The sequence below is a fragment of the Papio anubis genome, chromosome 6 (genome assembly GCF_008728515.1).
Source record: "Papio anubis isolate 15944 chromosome 6, Panubis1.0, whole genome shotgun sequence".
In the NCBI taxonomy this organism is placed as follows: domain Eukaryota; kingdom Metazoa; phylum Chordata; class Mammalia; order Primates; family Cercopithecidae; genus Papio; species Papio anubis.
In genome coordinates, this window is record NC_044981.1 from 88572162 (window position 1) to 88591558 (window position 19397).

A 19397-nucleotide genomic window follows, 5' to 3' on the forward strand; every position below is an offset into this window, starting at 1 on the left:
TCCGCCTCCCAGGTTCAAGTGATTCTCCTGCTTCAGCCTTCTGAGTAGCTGGGATTACAGGTGGGCGCCACCACACCCAGCTAATTTTTGCATTTTTGGTAGAGACAGGGTTTCACTATATTGGCCAGGCTGGTCTCGAACTCCTGACCTCAGGTGATTGTGATCCACCCGCCTTGGCCTCCCAAAGTGCTGGGATTACAGGCATGAGCTACTGTGCCTGGCTGACCCTAATAACTTTTAATTTTACTTATGATTCTTATGAGATACATGTGAAAAATGTTATTAAAATGCATCTTAATTTTGCAGACATGGAAATAACACCAAAGTTGATGTAAGATATATTTATATTACTAAACCTGCTTATGAAAAAAATATTTTCTTATCTTAATATTTTAAAATAATTTTCATATTTAAGTATAATTAAGAACGTATCACAAATTCAGTATCTGTTTCATTGATGTCACAATAGTACAAATGAGTGGAAGGGATTGGAAAGTCCTTCTTTACTTTCATAGTACAACTCACTTGTGCATGCAACGTACGGTGGGTCAGATGGAGCCCTGTAATACCCATCTTCACATTCACATCTGGAGGAGCCTTCTTTATCAGAAAAACTGTGAGTTGGACAACGAGAGCACTGAAGATCTTGAGAGGAAGACTTGTAGAACCCACGGCCACAGGCTGGGTATGCAAAAGAAAGCAAAAATTGAGACATGAGAGCAAATCGATCTTTAAAGAAAAATTGTATTACTTAGCAAGGAATCAAATATTAAATTTGATGTACGAAAAACAAGCTCTTTATGATAAAATATTCATTTTAGGGTATTTCAGTAGCCAAATGTTATGATAGTTCATTATAAAACAAAATAATAGAAACAAAATGATACAGCAAACTTGCACCTGCAGTTGGCATCAGGCCAAAGTCTACAGCAGAAAACTGAATACAGGCATAATTTATTTAGACAAAACCTTAGAACATTTAATTCTGATATATAATTCAAATTTAACTTTGATTTCAACATAATTAAGTTGTTTGTTGGTCTGCATTAGAACACTCCAAGTTATGTTTTCTTAATATAATATAGCTTTAAACTAACTTTTGACACGTTGATTTGGTTCATGTTGAAAAATATTAATGTAACTTTAATTACCAGACTAGAAATAATAACTATGTAAAATTTTTCACCTGAAAAATGATAGAACTATATTTCCCCAAATTTTCAGGAAACTCCAAGATACAATTTCAACCAATTTAAGTTATAAGGCAGGTTGGTTTCCACTAAGTGAACTTCTTTGTTACTAAAAATAATGAAATCCTATGAATAGGAGATGGCTGCACCACCAGAAACAAGGGGAAAGCCATCAACGGCAAGTAGATTATGGCCCTGTTTGTCCTCTGCTGAGAGAGGGTTAGGGTGCAATCACACTAACACAGCAACTGTTCTCAGCAATGAACAGAGATGGACAGAGAGCATTTCTGCCACCTCCTAATGAAGTTGCTCTTATTCATTTAGATTCTGTAATTAAATCCAGTAACAGTGTACCATTTAATATCACTGGACATTTCATATATTTATATTTATCTTCAATGAAAATTTAGCAAGTTATTTTTTCATTATTTCAATAATTTTTATTAATATATTATATATTGAAGAAATTCCATCTATTCTTCATATTTATTAAATTTTAGTAACCTTCATATTTAGCAAAAAGAAAATTATATCTATGAACAAAAGCTAGGGAAAATTTAACATAAATAAAAATTTAGCATTTAATTTATTGGCTGAAAGTTTGTTTAATATTCTCTACTTGGGTATTGTGCAGAAAATTAACTACGTTTTTCACTCTGGGGGACATGGAAAGCAGGAATAATCCTAATGTACTGAGATGTCATAGTTTCCAGAAAACGGTTGAGTCATCCCTTAACTTCTGTTCAAATGCTGAATTTTATTGCACAATTTCGATATATTTGGGAGCTCAAAATAATTTAGGGGGCATTAAGAAAGTAGATTTACATTAACAAGACAGATATTTTATATAATTTAAAGATTCAATTTAAAGATATGTTATGTTGTGAATATAGATCCATTGATCAACAGATAGAAGAAAGATAGATAGATAGATAGATAGATAGATAGATAGATAGATAGATAGATAGATAGATTTATACAGGGCTAAAACCATCTCATTGTAAATTTATGACCCACTATTGCCCTCAGAAGCCAGTTGACTATGTTGTCTTTAGTTGGCTTCTCAATTAATACAACAGGAAAGCAGTTACAAAAAACATTAGGCAAAGAAGCATAATGCATCTTCACTTGCTTTCAATAGCAATTATTACAAATATAAGGCACACAGAGAACAATGATATTGATTACTAAATATTATAACAAAAATATAAAACCTTAAAATGTTCCTAAAGATATAATCTTGTCACATTAAAAAATAGGGTTAACAGAAAGGATAAAGCGTTTAGCTTAGACTTCTGGGATGGAAATTCTTCTTTTTTAAAATATTCACTTATCTTGTTTTATGTATTATTTGCAATTCAAAGATAAGAGACAACATTCCATAAAACATAGAAGGCAACGCTTTACTCACAACTCTCTGTCTGAGACATCAGGCCTGGAGAAGTAAAACAAACAACCAAAGTAGACATACAGACCAAGAAGAGGTGTGTGCTGACAAGTTTTTGATGACATCGTGTGTATGTTTACTGTTTTACAGGGCAAGGAGATTATGGGGGGACAATGGCAACATGATTTAACATTTCCAAAATGATGTCTACTATTGGAATTCTTCAGAATTCTCATTCTCCTGTTGCAAATAAAAGCCTCTAAATAAAGGCCGATTCCCTTTTTCCCACAAATGAGGTGCAATCCTTGCTCAACTTACATGATTTCAAGAATCTATATGATACCTAATGCAGAGAAATTTCAAACTCTTATCACTTAACTTTCCAATTACACTGAATTTTGTTACCCTTTTAGCAGATGGGAAAACAGATTTAAAGCAAAAGTAACCTGAGTTCTTCAAATAATTCTGTCTAGAATAAAACTAGATTTAAAACACAGGGCTACTGTCACTCAGCCTTATGCTATTCTACCATCATCATTTACTGTTAAATGAGCCAAAGTTTGACACTTACGTAATGGGACTCATGGGCTTTAGCTACCCTAAAAATTAATTTTCAATGGATCCTTATTATTTTTATTATATATTTTTACTAATTGAAAGCTATCACTTTAACTTAGAAAGCTATGAAATAATATCCTAACATACCTTAAGAAGAGATATTAAACTGATATTCTCAATTTCACTATGAATTTGACACTGATGATACCTGCACAATTACGGAATATATGTATGACTATCATTAAATAGATAAAGGCAATACCGGAAAAATGTGATCATAAAAGTCTTAACATTTTTTCTTTGAAGTAATATTTTGCCTCAGTTCAGTTACTATTGAAAATAATAAGTTGAAGCAAGCCAGTTTTCATTTGATCTCAAAGGAAACTACCAATTTAGAGTGATTAAAAGTAAGTACAAAAGCGTTGGAGCAATGGTGTTGAGAGCAAAGCCAAGAACATGCAAAAACAAAAGCGGTACCTCTTAGGATAACAGTGATCCACTGGGTGGAAAAAGATTGAGAAAGCAGTAACAGATGCTCTTAAAATTAGAAATTGTGATAAGGTATCTACACAAAATACCTACAGTGAAATACTCAGTGAGATAAAGCAGGGTAAAGTGGCATATCTGAGAGATACATACATACAGGAAAGTTAGATGAGCTCACCAACTACTCCCAGAAAAGCTACGTGAAAATCGAGGCAATTTCTCCTCTCTCTAAATGCAGCTGGTTTTCTGGAAACTACTAGTAAAGTCTTCAGAGGTAAATGCCTTCTGAAACCTTAGCGATAAATTCCCTTCATACATAATTATGAAATATACAACAACAACATTCTAGGAGTTGTGCAACAGCAGTTTTACACATTTTTCCTCTGCTTTATTTCTCAATTTGTTCAATAGCACGTAAACTCATATAGCATGTGCCCTTTGATATAGTATGTGTTCTATGGATAAAGTTAGTTACCTTAAGAAATATAGCATTGGAACTGTGTCTTTTGATGTTTTTGCTTTTCTAACTGAACATTGTTTTAAAAGTAGTTTCACTATATTTATAAAAATTAGGGATACACATAAAATTTGTTTTAAATATTTAATTACTTTTGTAAAAATAATATTTCACCTCTTATTTTAATAACAGTATTTTTCCATGATATCATGAAGGCCTAGGACTGATTCTTTTGACTGTTCTTTTAGACCTTAGGGCCTTAATAAATAAAATAAGCTCATTATCCTAGAGTTAAAACCTGTAATCTCATAAGATTTCATATGTTAAGCAAGTTTTTGCTTAGTCTGTTCTTTAAATGCAAAACCATCAAAGAAAAAGGAAATCTAGAAAATATATGAAACTTCTATATACCAGAATAATAATATTATTTACTGCAATATATCTACTAAATTATATTACAACACATTAAATCATAAGATCTGCTATATTATTTACTGTTATGAAATAAATGTAGTTTATTATATTTAATCTCAACTATTTAAATAATATATTACCCCACAAAATTGATTTAAATAATATTTTTAATTCAAAATTTTTAACAAAGAACATGAAAGGCAATCAGGTTTCCCATTTATAAATTAATTATTTAAGAATAAAAAAGCACCAAAATTCTGAAATCAAATATATTTAAACATACAAGAGAGTTGATACCAAAACCTTCTATGCTGATTCTCCATTAAATTCTCCTAACAATCACATATTCCATAGTTGTCTTGAATAGATGTTTTGTTTAAGCAATGGGATGCCAGGCCTCTGAGTCTATACTTGGCATTATGCAGTCGGTGGACCAATCAGGGTACTCGTATAACAACTGTAAACGAACAATCCTAAAGGCCATCCAAAAGCCATACATTTCCATGCCTCTTTAGCTTAAGCAATTAGGTAGTAATGGAATGTATCTTGTTCCTGAATGGGGGTGCAGATATCCATACTTGGTCCAGTTCTTTAGGTTTATGACCTATAGGTGCATGCTTGGGAGAAATCTTACCTGATTATATTTCTAAGGATCCCCCTTCCCACAATCTTGTTGCTAGAAAATCCACCTACTTCTAGAGTTCTTTTACAGCCAAAAAAGATTTCCTGATCCTTAATGGACTCATTTTTTGGAAGTCTTAAGCACCAACTTTTATCTCAGACATACTTCACACCATCCTGAACATTAAGGCACTGATAATCCATATCTTGCTTGGCTATCCTCCATGGATGCACATTAGGAAGGCTTTGATAGGACACCAATGTCTTGACTCTATCACAATAATTGAATCATTATTAAGGCCTAGACATTTCTATATTTTAAAAAAGTTTTACAGGTGTTCAGAACCAAAATCCTGGAGGTTCCAGGTATTTTCTTGGACTATCAAAGTCTCTAAAAAATACATGATAATAAAATATCTCCCCTAAAGCACTGAGGAGGTAAAATTAGATATTATCAAGAATTTTTTAAAAATGCAAAAACTAAAATCTATCAATAAGCCAATCAAAAATAGGCAAGGAATCTGAATTGATGTTTCTCCATGAAAGCTATACAAATGAGTAATAAGCACATAAAAAATGATGTGCAAATGGCTACTGAACACTTCAAAAGATGTTCAACATCATTAGCCATTAGGAAAATGCAAATCAAAATCACACATCCAGTAGGAGGGCTATAACCAAAAAGATAACAAGTGTTGGTGAAAATATGGAGGAATTAGAACCCTCCTACACTGCTTGTGGGAATGTGTGCAGCCACTTTCAAAAAGACTACCAGTTCCTCAAAAGAATAAGCATTGTTACTTACACTCAAGATAGATGAAAACATATATGCACACAAAAACTTGTACATTAATGTTCATAGTGGAATTATTCATAGTAGCCAAAAAGTAGAAACAACCTAATGTCCATCAACTACTGAATGAATTAAATCAATGGAATATAATCCACCAATTCAAAGGAGTTAAATACAGACACATAATACAATATGGATGAATCTTTAAAACATGCTAAATAAGAGAATCCAGTCATAAAAGACTACATATTGTATGATTCAATTTACATAAAATATCCTAAATAGGCAAATCGATAGATGCAGAAAACAGATTAGTAGTTTTCAGGGGATGGGGTGCTAAGCAAAAATGGCATTTGACTGTTGATAGATACAAGATTTATATTTGGGGTAATTACAATGTTCTAAAAATGATTTGCAGTGATAGCTGTACAACTCTGTGACTATAACAAAAACCCATATATTATACACTCTAATGGGGGAATTGTATGATATGTGAATTATACCTTAATAAAGCTCTTATTATAAAATCCATCAGGGCTGGGCACAGTGGCTCATGCCTGTAATCCCAGCACTTCAGGAGGCCAAGGTGGGCAGATCACCTGAGGTCAGGAGTTTGAGACCACCCTGGCCAACATGAAGAAATCCTGTCTCTACTAAAAATACAAACATTAGCCAGGCGTGGTGGCAAGCACCTACAACCCCAGCTACTGGGGAGGCTGAAACAGGAGAATCACTTGAACCCGGGAGGCAGAGGCTGCAGTGAGTCGAGATGGCGCCACTGCACTCCATCTAGTGTGGGGCTTGGGTGACAAGAGAGAAACTCCGTCTCAAAAAAAAAAAAAAAAAAAAAAAAAAAACCCATCAGTAACGTACCCTCATATCTGAACATTTAAATAGGCAAACTTTTTTTTAAAAAAGTAAATTTTATTTGCTTATATTAGTTTATTTTTCTAACATATATACTCTATATGCATCAACTGTTATAAAGTTGCAATTAGGTAAAAGAAATTACCTATGTACAACTACTGTGTACTCACAAAAATTAAAAACTAAAAGAAATTACCTATGGATTGCTTTTAAGACTATTAGAAATCTATTATCAAGGTATTCTTTTAATCTATTTGTTAATTTAGTATGTAGTTTTTGAGTTTCATAAATAATAGCTTATCTTTTATCTCAGGAATAATAATTTTATCACTTAAAAATAGTCTTACAAAAACCAAGCTTACATTTAGGAGAGATTTTTGATATATTTTATACAAATACTTGTGACTGAATTTCTGAACAGGTATTAAACATTCTTATTTTTCACCCACATTACTTTGCCAGATGAGGGCTGGTTTCCTCCTCCCATCTCTCCACTTCTCCCCCATGAGTTAACTGAATACAACTTGACTCAGCTTCCTCAGGTCTTACTCCATTTCCAGACCTGTGATTTTAAGCACAATTGAACTTTTTCTGAAGGAATTATGTATGTCTGTGTGTAAAATATAAGGCTTTGCAGATGTTTCCGGCCACAGTTATGCAGCTGCAAAGAGTTTATTAATTATGAACTATAAGTAGATTGTTCCGTAATTGAAACTTTCTGGGCTTTAACATTATTGTAAAATCTACATACAAACGTAGTTAAGAATTCTAATGAATGCTGTTATTTTATTTATTGCAGATGAATATTTATCTTAATTCAGGCAACGTCAGTCTGTTTCCATAGGAGCTTTCAAATATTTGCGTCATTTTAATATCTATGTTTCTATAAGGCAAAGGGGAAAGCACAGCTTATAGAAATAGTACTCCCACCACTCAAAGAACTGACCTCATCTGGGATGGACAGATCCAGAATCTGTATTTTAATCCTATTGACTGTATCTCAGTGGGAATAATTTAAAAAGTCTGCCTAAAATACAGACCTCCTGTCACTAATATGCTATGATTTTTTATGTTGAGAATGAACAGCGGGCAGGGAGGATAAAAACAACATGATGTAATGAGTATATTACGGTTTGTGAAACACCATCTCTATCACCCTGGAACTAACATGCAAGAGTTTAGAAAAGATACCATGCAGAATATAAATGTTTTCATAACAGGTACTTAAGTGCTTGATGATAACATGGGGATTTTTAAAACTAACAAGAAAAACTCATTTCGAGGCATTTTACGTGTGTGTGTGTTTGTTATTAATTTGTGTTATTTAATTGATTATTTGATGTTTTCTTACTATCATATAGTAGGAAAGAAAAACACGTAAAATAAGAAGCTTTAAAAAGTTTTGTTTTTAAAGTTTAGAATGTAAAATGAAATGAAACAAAGCATTATGTAAACACATCTTTACTTAAATTTTCAGAATATGTTAAGAATCTGGTTGAGGTCTGGACTCTTTATTTCACCAAATGATCACTATAATTCTGATGTCATTACCCAAATGATAAAAAAAGACAAAAAAAGTCGTTAGAATTTTCTATGATTCTTTTGTCTTGTTATGTTTTCTACTTTATAAATATGAGCCTATGTTGAAGAGGTACTATGATACAGCGAAAGAGATTCAGATTTTAATTCAAAGCATCTGTGTTCAAATCCACCACCATTTACTGCATACAATTGGAACAAAGTCACTTCACATTAGTCTTCTACTTCCTTATTTCCTTGTTAGCTCTAAAGTGCTATAGACATAGTAGTTATTTTTTATATTTCTATCTGCAAATGATTGTTTATAACAATAACACAGTAATCAAATATCTAGCTGTTAAACTACCTTCCAATTGTTTTAATTGAAATGCTATCTGTAAAAAATGTATGTTTCGGGCCGAGCGCGGTGGCTCACGCCTGTAATCCCAGCACTTTGGGAGGCCGAGGCTGGCGGATCACGAGGTCAGGAGATCAAGACCATCCTGGCTAACACGGTGAAACCCCGTCTCTACTAAAAATACAAAAAATTAGCTGGGCATGGTGGCGGTCGCCTGTAGTCCCAGATATTCGGGAGGCTGAGGCAGGAGAATGGCGTGAACTCGGGAGGCGGAGCTTGCAGTGAGCCGAGATCGCGAGATCGCGCCACTGCACTCCAGCCTGGGTGACAGAGAGAGACTGCGCCTCAAAAAAAAAAAAAAAAAGTACGTTTCTACCATCATCAGCCTAACCATCCCTACAAATATGCCATATAGAAACACAGAGTTCACCCACTTAGTCTTTCAGAGATGCCTTAGCAAGCAACAGTGTTAAAAAACAAGTTCTACAAGGCCTGTCCTGCATCTGCATGGCACCCCTGACGGTGCCTGATTCTTGTCAGAGATTCGTCTGCCTACCGGTTTACCCCTAGCTTTCACTGTGCCATTGTTGCTGAACCCTGCCTGTATTTCTGAAGATGTGCACATTCATTTTGGTTCATGCAGATAAGTATCCAGAAATAGAATTTTTAAGTCATGTAAATTACTAAAAAGAATCAACTTGTGCAAAAAAGGAAAGATTCAAAATGAAATGCAAACCCTTCTGGATGTCATTCAATAATGTCCTCATAGGTTTTCTCTGAGAGTTCACCCTATAGATTAAAAAAAAAATGAACTATGAAATCTCAGGATCTAGTAACTGGAAAGGAAAAGTACTAAAATAAAGTACTTTTAGCTCTAATTCAAGTCTGTGACAAAACAGTATTATTCTGGGGTTCCCAAGGACTAAAAATACTTAAATTAGGGGAAGTTAGCTTCATAAACTCAAACATTATATTATTTACTTGTAGGAACTTAAAAGTATGGCTTATTTGTGACACAGCACTATTTTATTCTACTAAAAATCTTCTTTGAGGACACGCCTTTATGAACAAGAGGCAACAATTAGGAGAGTTCTTACCCCACAATTAGTGTTTGGAAGATTTCAGACAGGAGGCACAATTTTCAATAGCATTTATGCCACTGCCAAGTTTATTTTCAAATTGTTCTCTTATATTTACTAAAGTACCATACATTTTGCACATCAGTTTTATTATTCATTCTCATTATGAAAACATACTGAGAAGGATTAGAGAGTGTAGGCTCTATGTTAAAAAATATGAGTGATAATTCCTCTTTTTAAGTATCATTACATTTGCTGTTACATAATCATTTTTAACACATTTATCAAACGATAAAATTCATAGTTTGAATGATAGACACTGTCAGTCTCACTATATAAGGTCTGACTTCAATGATCCTAACGAGGCAGGATGGCTTGTCCTTATATATCAATTATAAGACTGGCTGCTCTCCTAGTATGCATTCGCTGTGTGGCCTTTACAAATTTGCTCAAGTTCTGAGTCCAGTTTTCCCATATATAAAATAGAGAAAATAATAATAAGACTATCTTATAAGATTGTTATGAATTACAGTGCATAGTTCATGTGAAGAACTTAGTATGCTGCCTGGAACAGACTAAGCACTGAATAAATAGTTAACTACTGTGACTATTTTACAATGTCAATTTCCAAGCAAAGTTTTGATACCACTGTAGTACCCCAGACAACCTCTGAACCACTTTACCAAATGTGTAAGCAAATAAGAAATACAAATTAGTTATTAACCAAATATAGGCCAGTATTCATTCCTCTACCAAATAATTACTGTTTGCATACTGTACCTATTACCGTGTCAGGCAGGCAATTGACCAAAAAGGTATATCAGCTAAAAAGACAAATAATGATGATCTCTAAATACCAATTATCCTTTTGACCACTAGCTTCAAATGGTATGGATAATCAGTTGATTATGAGCTTAAGCTAATTAAATTTCTGATATTTAATAGTAAATTACTTCTATAAATTATAAATATTGTACCTTAATTTGTATCTTTTACAGCATGCCCAATTATCTCCTATTTCAGAGGTGACTATAAACTCTAAAGTCACCTTTCCTGCCAAAGCTGTAGCATTTCATCAATGTGAAATGAGAAAACTACTCAGCACAGTTAGACACGCAGGAAGTGTGTAGGGACACATTATTGACCAATTATATATAAACTGGAGAGCTATCTGTGGCAGTTATTGGCTTGATTTTCAATGAGGCTAATGAAGGATCTGGCAATATCAGAATATTCTATAATGTCAGGTTACTTCAAGTTCATAAAAATTGCAACTTTAGTCCAATTCAAAGGATTAAAATTAGACTATCTTGTGAGTGGCTTGTCAATAATTAATTTTTCTCCCATGATATATTTAAATCTATATATTCGTGGAAAAAGCCTTGAAAAATCCATAGCTAAAAAGAAGATAATTAATTTCATCTTAATTTCATAAAATAAAGACCTGTACTTCTATGCACAGCAGTCCAACACATGGGCTTTTCACTACCAGTTTTCTGCGATAATTTTAAAAATTATTAAAGCAAAATTGTCAGTTAAAGCAATCTTTCTGGCTATTTGGTTGAAGACTCTGTTTCCTTATTTAGTCAGTTATAAAATGTGGATCAATACTAAGTCTTGTGAAGCAAATAACCCTAAAGCCCTTTAAGGCAATTTGAACATGTGTGGAGGTAAATAATCATTTCTTTTATGTCAGTGGAAAATTTTCTGGAGATCATAAAGAAATCAGTTTACCCTGAAGCATGACATATTAAATGGATGCATCAGGACAATGAGTGTATTCACTCAATCCTTGATTCTTAGAAATAAAAGAAAATAACAAGCAGAATAAATCCTTACAAAAATGTTGTTGAGCTCAATCCTTTTTTTTTTTTTTTTAAAAAAAAAAAAAAAAAAAAAAAAAAAAAAAAAAAAAAAAGGAGAAGGAAAAGAAAAGGTCACACACACACACACACACTTGCAAGATACATAGAATTTTTAGAAATAAGCTAGTAAGAATTCTGACTGTATTTTCATACTTCCTACTCTTTCATAATAGAAAACCAGTTAATTAATTGCTGATTTTTACCTCCACACCCAAGCAAATAATTAACCACAGCTCTCTCTATCCATATCCTATTAACTTTGCATCCATAGAATTTTGCAAAACGACAACGTAGCCACTAGCAGAATATCATTTAATTGTTTTTTAAAACAAACTCTGCAGAAAAAGTAGCTACATATGTAAGGAATAACCCTACATACTTTCATTCTTTTTAAAAGAATAACATCCCTTCTTCATGAATCAGTTAAATGCTTTACCTCCTCCATATTTTCTGACCTCTTAAGCTACTTAGGAGAACAGTTTCCTCAATACAACATACCATCATTATGACATTCACACCGCCAGAATTATTTCTTTATGCATGTGTCCTCTAACTCATTATGAACCCCTCAGGTTCAGAGATTATAATATATGTATCCATGGATTCCCAAAGCCTAGCACAATGTCCAGCACGTAGCAGGAGGTTAATCTATGTTTACTGAATGGAAGAATGAACGAATTTTATTCATCCTCCAGCATTATGCATCTGGTGACACCATCCCACTTACCAAAGGTTAATTCACTGACACCACTTAGTAAATTTTTCATAGTAATGGAACAATAGGACTGATGTGCAGTGAAGCCTTGGTTACAAAAGTAAGGAGAGATACCTCACGGGCTTTCAGTCTTTAAGTCTCCTTGTTATGCTGCACAGGGAGACAACGGCACAGCCATATTTAGATTAAATGATTTTAACATGATTCTGTAAGAATTCTTAATACAGTAACAAGAAAAAGTATCCAAATGAGATTAAAAGCATTTTAGGAGCATATAATTGAATATCTTCTCTGAACACAGGGGAGAAAAGGTCCAAGAGAAGGAAAACAACTATGCTGATAATTATAAATTATAACAAAACTATAATTTCAGGGTTGCTTCCAAGACACAAATTTAAAGAATAATAGTTTTTACCTGCTCTGGATTATTTAAAAAACTGTTTTTCTTTAAATACAAGACCTATCCAAATTCAAAAAAAGTGATATTCTAGTTTTAGGTTACTGAGAGTTGCCATACAATAAGTACACAGTATTTTCATTTCTGTTGGTAATTTGGAACTAGACAGGCCACTATTAAAATAAATTCTAATAATTAACATTTCTATTGGAAAACAGAAATATCACTGATTCTTATGAAAAATAATTTCAATTTATTTCTTACTGGCTCTCTTTTAAATCTTTAAACAATTGTAGAGTAAGCAAAAAAACTAATTTAAAAACAATGGGATATTACATCTTTTGTTTTCTTTCATTATAAGCATAAATATACATATATATTCACACACCCTTCTGTACATTTGGTTTCCCATTACATTTCATATATCTCTAAGATATATTAATTCATTTCATCTATGACCTACGGAGGGGCACGACAAAACTAAAGGTGAAAGCTTATTTATATGTATATATACTACTTTACTTTTTTCAAGTTATAAACCAGGCAAAACTGTAAAGTACCTTAATATTCAGAGTGAACTCAGAAAAAGCACAGTCAGTTCTCTGTATCCACTGGTTCTGCATCCATGGATTAAACCAACCATGGATAATAAATATTTGGGGAAAAATAACAAAAAATAATACAACAATAAAAAAATACAAATTTTAAAAACACCACAATATAACAACTACATGCCTATAATTTACATTGTATTAGATATTATAAGTAATCTAGAGATTATTTACAGTATAGAAAAGGATGTGCATAGTTTATACAAATATGTATACATATTTGTAAATAAATACACATATTTGTATACAATACTACATTTGTATACAATAATGGCAAATACTATGTATGCCATTTTATATAAGGGACTTAAGCATCTGTGGATGCTGGTATCCAAGGGGATCCTATAACCCATCCCCCCTTGATACTGACAGGCAACTGTAATGACAAGCGCTACAAAGTATTAGACTCAACACCTACATGTGCATATATTTCAATCTGAAATAATTTAGAAATTTAGAAGTGAAATACTGTTTTCTCACAGGAAATGATGATAAAGTAAATGTGTATATTTCCAAATAAAAATGCACTGAAAGTTCTTACAAAGGAAATGAAAAACTAGAATATAATGATTGATTCTATCTCTATATTAATGATGCTATAAACGAATATGTATAGAGAGCTGATGGTACATTACATCTTCCTAATTAATTAGTATAAATCATCCCCAAACCTGACTAAAGGTTTGAAAATGTCAATTTATACTAATCAGAAAACCAGAAATAAGGAAGGGAAAAAATCAGTTCAAAGATTGCACCCAAATGAAGTGGTTAAGAGCATACAGGATAAAAGCAGATGACAGATTGTGAAGACATACTGTCACAGATGGATACCAGGTGGAATGGATCAGACAATATTTTTAGAATCGATATTTTTTTCAACATTTAAGTTAAATTACCCTTTTGGATAAATGTTCAACAAAAGACTGATAAGATAACTAGTTTTACGTGCATCTGAATAAACAGAATATCTAAAAGCTAAGGGGTGAATGATTTATTTTTATATTACTTAGGAATAATCAAGCATTGTATAAGAACTTGTAAAATAAACATTTGTCAGTGGATGAACACCAATGATAAAGGAGATATCTGATGTTTGAACATTTCCTTTATGCTTTCATTTCATTTCACCATAATGAGCATACTACCTACGGCACAGCAAAACAAGGGATAATACTTGTCAAATACCAGCAATTACAAAAAGGGGAGTTACAACCTTGTAAGAGTATGACTATTCCTTTTGCCATTTTTTAACATGATTATTTTGCAGTTTAAGTTAGCAGCTGTTTAAATGAGAGGCTAGAAAGTGAATCTTCTCATGCTACAGATGTTAAAAAATAATGTCTAGACATAGAGTCAATAAGGTTTTAAGGTTTTTGATTTTCCCAGGCTGAAATCCTACTCTTATCATATATTAGTGTTGAGTGCTATAAAATATTTCATAAAATTAGAATTTAGAGAAAACAATTTTTAGCAAGATGAGAAGCATTGCTTTTTGCTTGTTATTTCCATTACATCTTTGCTTTATAAATTTTCCTTCTAAGTTATGGCCTCAAATGGCATAGGTTGTCCAAACTTGTAAATAGTTTTCTGTTTGTTGATGAAATGTGTTGAGTGGCTAACTCCAAAGCATTGTGCTTGCAGCTATAACAGCCTAAGTGCTATTCAATATGGTTAGTTAAACATTCCGCTTTTCACATGAAAAATATAATAGTTAAGTTCATACATTGGCTTTCCCTTAATATCTATATCATTATTTCATTAGTTTTTTAGTAAATTACTTCTTCCACTACCCTTTTAAATAAAATTATACTAAAAGGAAATGGAGAATTCTGAAAATGTAGTACTTTCTTCTGAATTATGGTATACTCTTACAATTTAGAGTGCATGTCTTCAACAATTGTCAAAATAGTTATCTGGATTAAAATACATACATTTTCTATTCAAATATTTAATTGTAATACATGATTATATAACAAGATATATTTTTATTTTGACACATAGTCAATAATTATAGTAATATATCTTTGGAATTAACAACTAGAAATCACTAGTTTTTCTATTTAATTTTATTAATATAATCACAAATTCTACTTTATTGCTTCAATATCAAAAGGGAAAAATAACAAAGTTAACAGAAATCTCCAAGAGCAATAATTCTTGACCTTTTCTTAAAATCTAAATGTTCTGTGTAAAGTAATTGTTCAATAATTTGGTTATGTGAAAAAATGACTTGAGTCAAGTATGAAACAGAAGCTCTGACTTCTTAGAAATGGTGAATTCCATAGGGCAGGTCAGGGAAACTTGCATGTAATTTAGTACTTTTACACTGCACTTCTTATATTCAATATCATTTGTGAAAACTGTATGGAATAGGTTCTCACTCTTGCCATTAACTTCTACTCTTGATTCTCTGGAATCTGATATTTCATGGATTTGCCAGCTGTTTACCATATAGGATTATCACATAGTATTATGTGAGACAGTTTAATTAGAGAGCTTAGATGATGGTATCAAGATTAGTAGTATTTTTAGCTCTCAGGATTCACCAACATCTCCAAAGTTATTTTGGTAGAATGACAAAGGTTTATGCTCTATTTGTCACTCTTCTTTTTTTTTTCTGGTGTATTCTCTTTTGAATAATCACAAGCTTAACATAAGTGTGCCATTTACTAATGGATTAGTATATTGCTGCATGTTTTACAAAAGGTAAAAAAAAAGTCACTTCAAAGCTCATTTGACATATCATACTAGTACATAAAGGAATAAAGCCTTTCACAGTATACCTCGTTTCATAAATACATCAATTAATTTTCAGAGAAATAAAGCATAACAATAAATAAATAAAAATGTATAACATGTCAGAAGAATTATTAAGAATGTAGCAGAATATTAAATTCCTAACCAACAGAGAGCCTCAAAATAATATGGAGTCACACGAAAGGTATCTATCCAGAGCTTGTAAAAAAATATTCAGGTCAAATACAGAGATAGTTCTATCAAGGAGTACACTATGTAGTGCTAACTTCCTGAAAAGAGTCATTACAGTTATATTTGCTAAATTTCCAAAACACATCACCTCCTTAGTGAAGCCATATCTGACCTCTGGATTAGGTAACTGAGTCCCTCATCTGTCTTTCCATTCTTCTGTTTTAGCACTACAGAAAAGAATAGAGATATGAATTTATATACATAGACAAATACTCTACGTTTCTATCTCTCTATTATCTATCTATCTCATGCCAAGTGCATGATACCCTCACTAAAACCTCGCAAATCATATTTTTCTAACTAAATGTAGAAGTGTCAAATATATTACCTTTATATTTCACAGTGTAATCTTTGTAAGTCTTCCTTTGAAGTGTCATGCCTTACTAGCGAATCTTTGACACTGCCAAATATGTTGGTGTTTTACGTATATTTATCATCATCGTAATTTTATTTGCCAAAATAGAAGAAACTTGCATCTGTGAATGCATATTGACGGTTAAGAAAAAAATTAAACAACAGTGGAGACTAGTTCTTCAGACTGCTGGCTATGGAGCCAAACACCTTGAGTTCAACTCCTGAGTTCAAGTGCTAGAACCATCATTAGACCACCAATAGGAAACTGCCTTGGTTTCCTCATCTGTAACACAGGAATAATAGTGACACTTTCCTTATAGGATCACTATGAGGATTAAATTAAGAACATGTAAGAGTGTCTGGCACACAGTAAGTAATTTACACGTATCAGCTAATATTATCATCATAATTATTACAGTAAAGAATATCATTTTAAAAAAGATAATATTGCTTCCTCCACAACATACAAAAATTTCTGAAGAATTTTTAACATTTTTGAAAACAACCTGCTTAACTGCCTCATTATATAAACGATGTAGCTAAATGTCTGAAAGTTTCAACTTAGAAATTCCTTTAATAGTTTCAACAATTAAGGAAACAATGTATACTGGAACCTTTAAAATAATATTATTTAAAAATCTTCATTTGAAAATAAGCCTGTTTTCCTTCTGTTATACTCTGTTTAGCATGTTATTTTGGTAGAAGTACAACTCTAAGTATGTCAAACTCATGTTCCAATATGTGTAACTTGAAATGTAAAACCAAACAACAACAACATTAGAAAGACTGATAAAAACTCAGAGAGGCCAGGCATGGTGGATCACACTTGTAATCCCAGCACTTTCGGAGGCCAAGGTGGGCAGATGGCTTGAGCTCAGGACTTTGAGACAAGCCCAGGCAACATGGTGAAACTCTCTTTCTACAAAATAAATAAATAAATAAATAAGAAAAATAGTGAGATGGCATGTGCCTGTAGTTCCAGCTACTCGAGAGGCTGATGCAGGAGGATCACTTAGGCCTGGGACACAGAAGTTACAGTGAGCCGAGATCACGCCACTGCACTCCAGCCTGGGCAACAGAGAGACCTTGTCTCAAAAAACAAACAAAAAAACCTTCAAGATTTGAAAGACTCAATTAAAAAAAAAACTCCTAATAGGCAGATAGTATAGATAAAAAATTCACTAATCAAAACAGTAAAGAAAAAAAAAGAATAGAGTTCTGTGAAAATACAACTTACATTTGAAGTCATTTCGTGCTTTTTCTTTGCTACCCTAAACAGTGATGTGTCTCTACACAATTTGCTATTAATCTGCTTCCCACCTAACCTGAAGAATCTGACAATTTTTTTTTTCTTAAGACATCTAAGAAAAACGAAAGCTCCCATTTTCCTCATTCATGATCACAGAAGGAAAATATTTTAGAGTTTCTTCCACTTTTATCCCAGCCAGTGAGTCCACAGAAAATTCATTATAAAAAATCTATGCCATGTAGAAGATAGACAGAAGGAGGTGGGGGATGGTCATCTCATCATTAATGAGTATGAAAATAATCAAGAGAGGAAGAGAGAGGGCACACTGCTATACTGTCACCGGTAATTATCAGGGGACACATATTTTGTGTGTGGGGTTTCATTTTCTGTTTCTTTTTTTGAGACACGATCTCACTCTGTCACCCAGGAGGAGTGCAGTGGTATGATCACTATTCACTGTAGCCTCAACTGCTGAGGCTCAGGTGATTCTCCCACCTCAGGCTCCTGAGCAGCTGGGACCACAGGCATGAGTCACCACACTGAGCTAAATTTTTAATATTATTTGTAGAGACAAGGTCTTGCTATATTGCTCAGGTTGGTCTCAAATTCCTGGGGTCAACTGATCCACCTATCTTGGCCTCTCAAAGTGCTGGAATTACAGGGATAAGCCACTATGCCTGGCCCATTTTCATAAACCAATTCAGCACTGAAAGTCTGCCACCAGATAACTGACATGAATTCTTTGAGAACATATCTGATCCTCATAATATATGAGAACAGAAACAGAAGATTCTTCTTCCAACTACAGAAATACATGTAGCTGACTGTCTGGAAAATCGTGTCCTTCCCTTATAAGGTAACATTTAGTGTCTTCCATATCAATGTATTTGAACAAAAATAAAGTAGGTTGTATGCATAAATGCATACCCAAATGGAAGCCCCACATTTGAGGAAATATAAGAGCTCTTCAACTCTTCAGCCCTGGGGTTCAAGTTAAAGATTTGGGCAGACTCAGGTGTGTTCTCCTTCCATCTTTGAGGAAGACCCTTAAAACATAAATTAATTGTCTTTCTTTTCTTAAGTTCTCATCACCTACTCTATTGCTCGGGTATCTATGTTTCCTGAGACAAGCAGCATTGCATCCCTAGCAGTTCCACATTCCTGGAAGTATCTGAAAGTAATCACCTTGATGCTTTACATTTTACATATAACCACCGTGAGGAAATAAAAGATCCATAAAAAATTTACATGAGAATTACAAGGCTCCAACACTTTACAAATTTTCTTATCTATGTAATCTAATTTCTAACTCTCCAGTGCAATAGTTTTCAAATGAAGGTGATTCTGCCCTGTAGGAAACATTTGCGAATATCTGCAGACATTTTTCATGATCATAACTGGGTGTGGAGGAGGTCTGTTACTGGTATCTAGTAGGTAGACATTAAGCATGCTGCTAAACATCCTATATGCCTTCCAGAACAAAGAATGAT

At 33.1% G+C, this 19397-nt stretch overlaps 1 protein-coding gene across 4 annotated transcripts in view; it reads right to left on the reverse strand.

The window, feature by feature from the left end:
• The window catches only part of EPHA7 (EPH receptor A7), a 179652-nt gene that overhangs the window by 117855 nt on the left and 42400 nt on the right, over positions 1-19397 (reverse strand). For all 4 annotated transcript variants that reach the window (XM_009205682.4, XM_009205684.3, XM_009205683.4 and 1 more), the window contains exon 4: positions 526-681. In XM_009205682.4, the coding sequence (XP_009203946.2) occupies positions 526-681 (156 nt within the window). The remainder of the gene's footprint in view (positions 1-525; positions 682-19397) is intronic.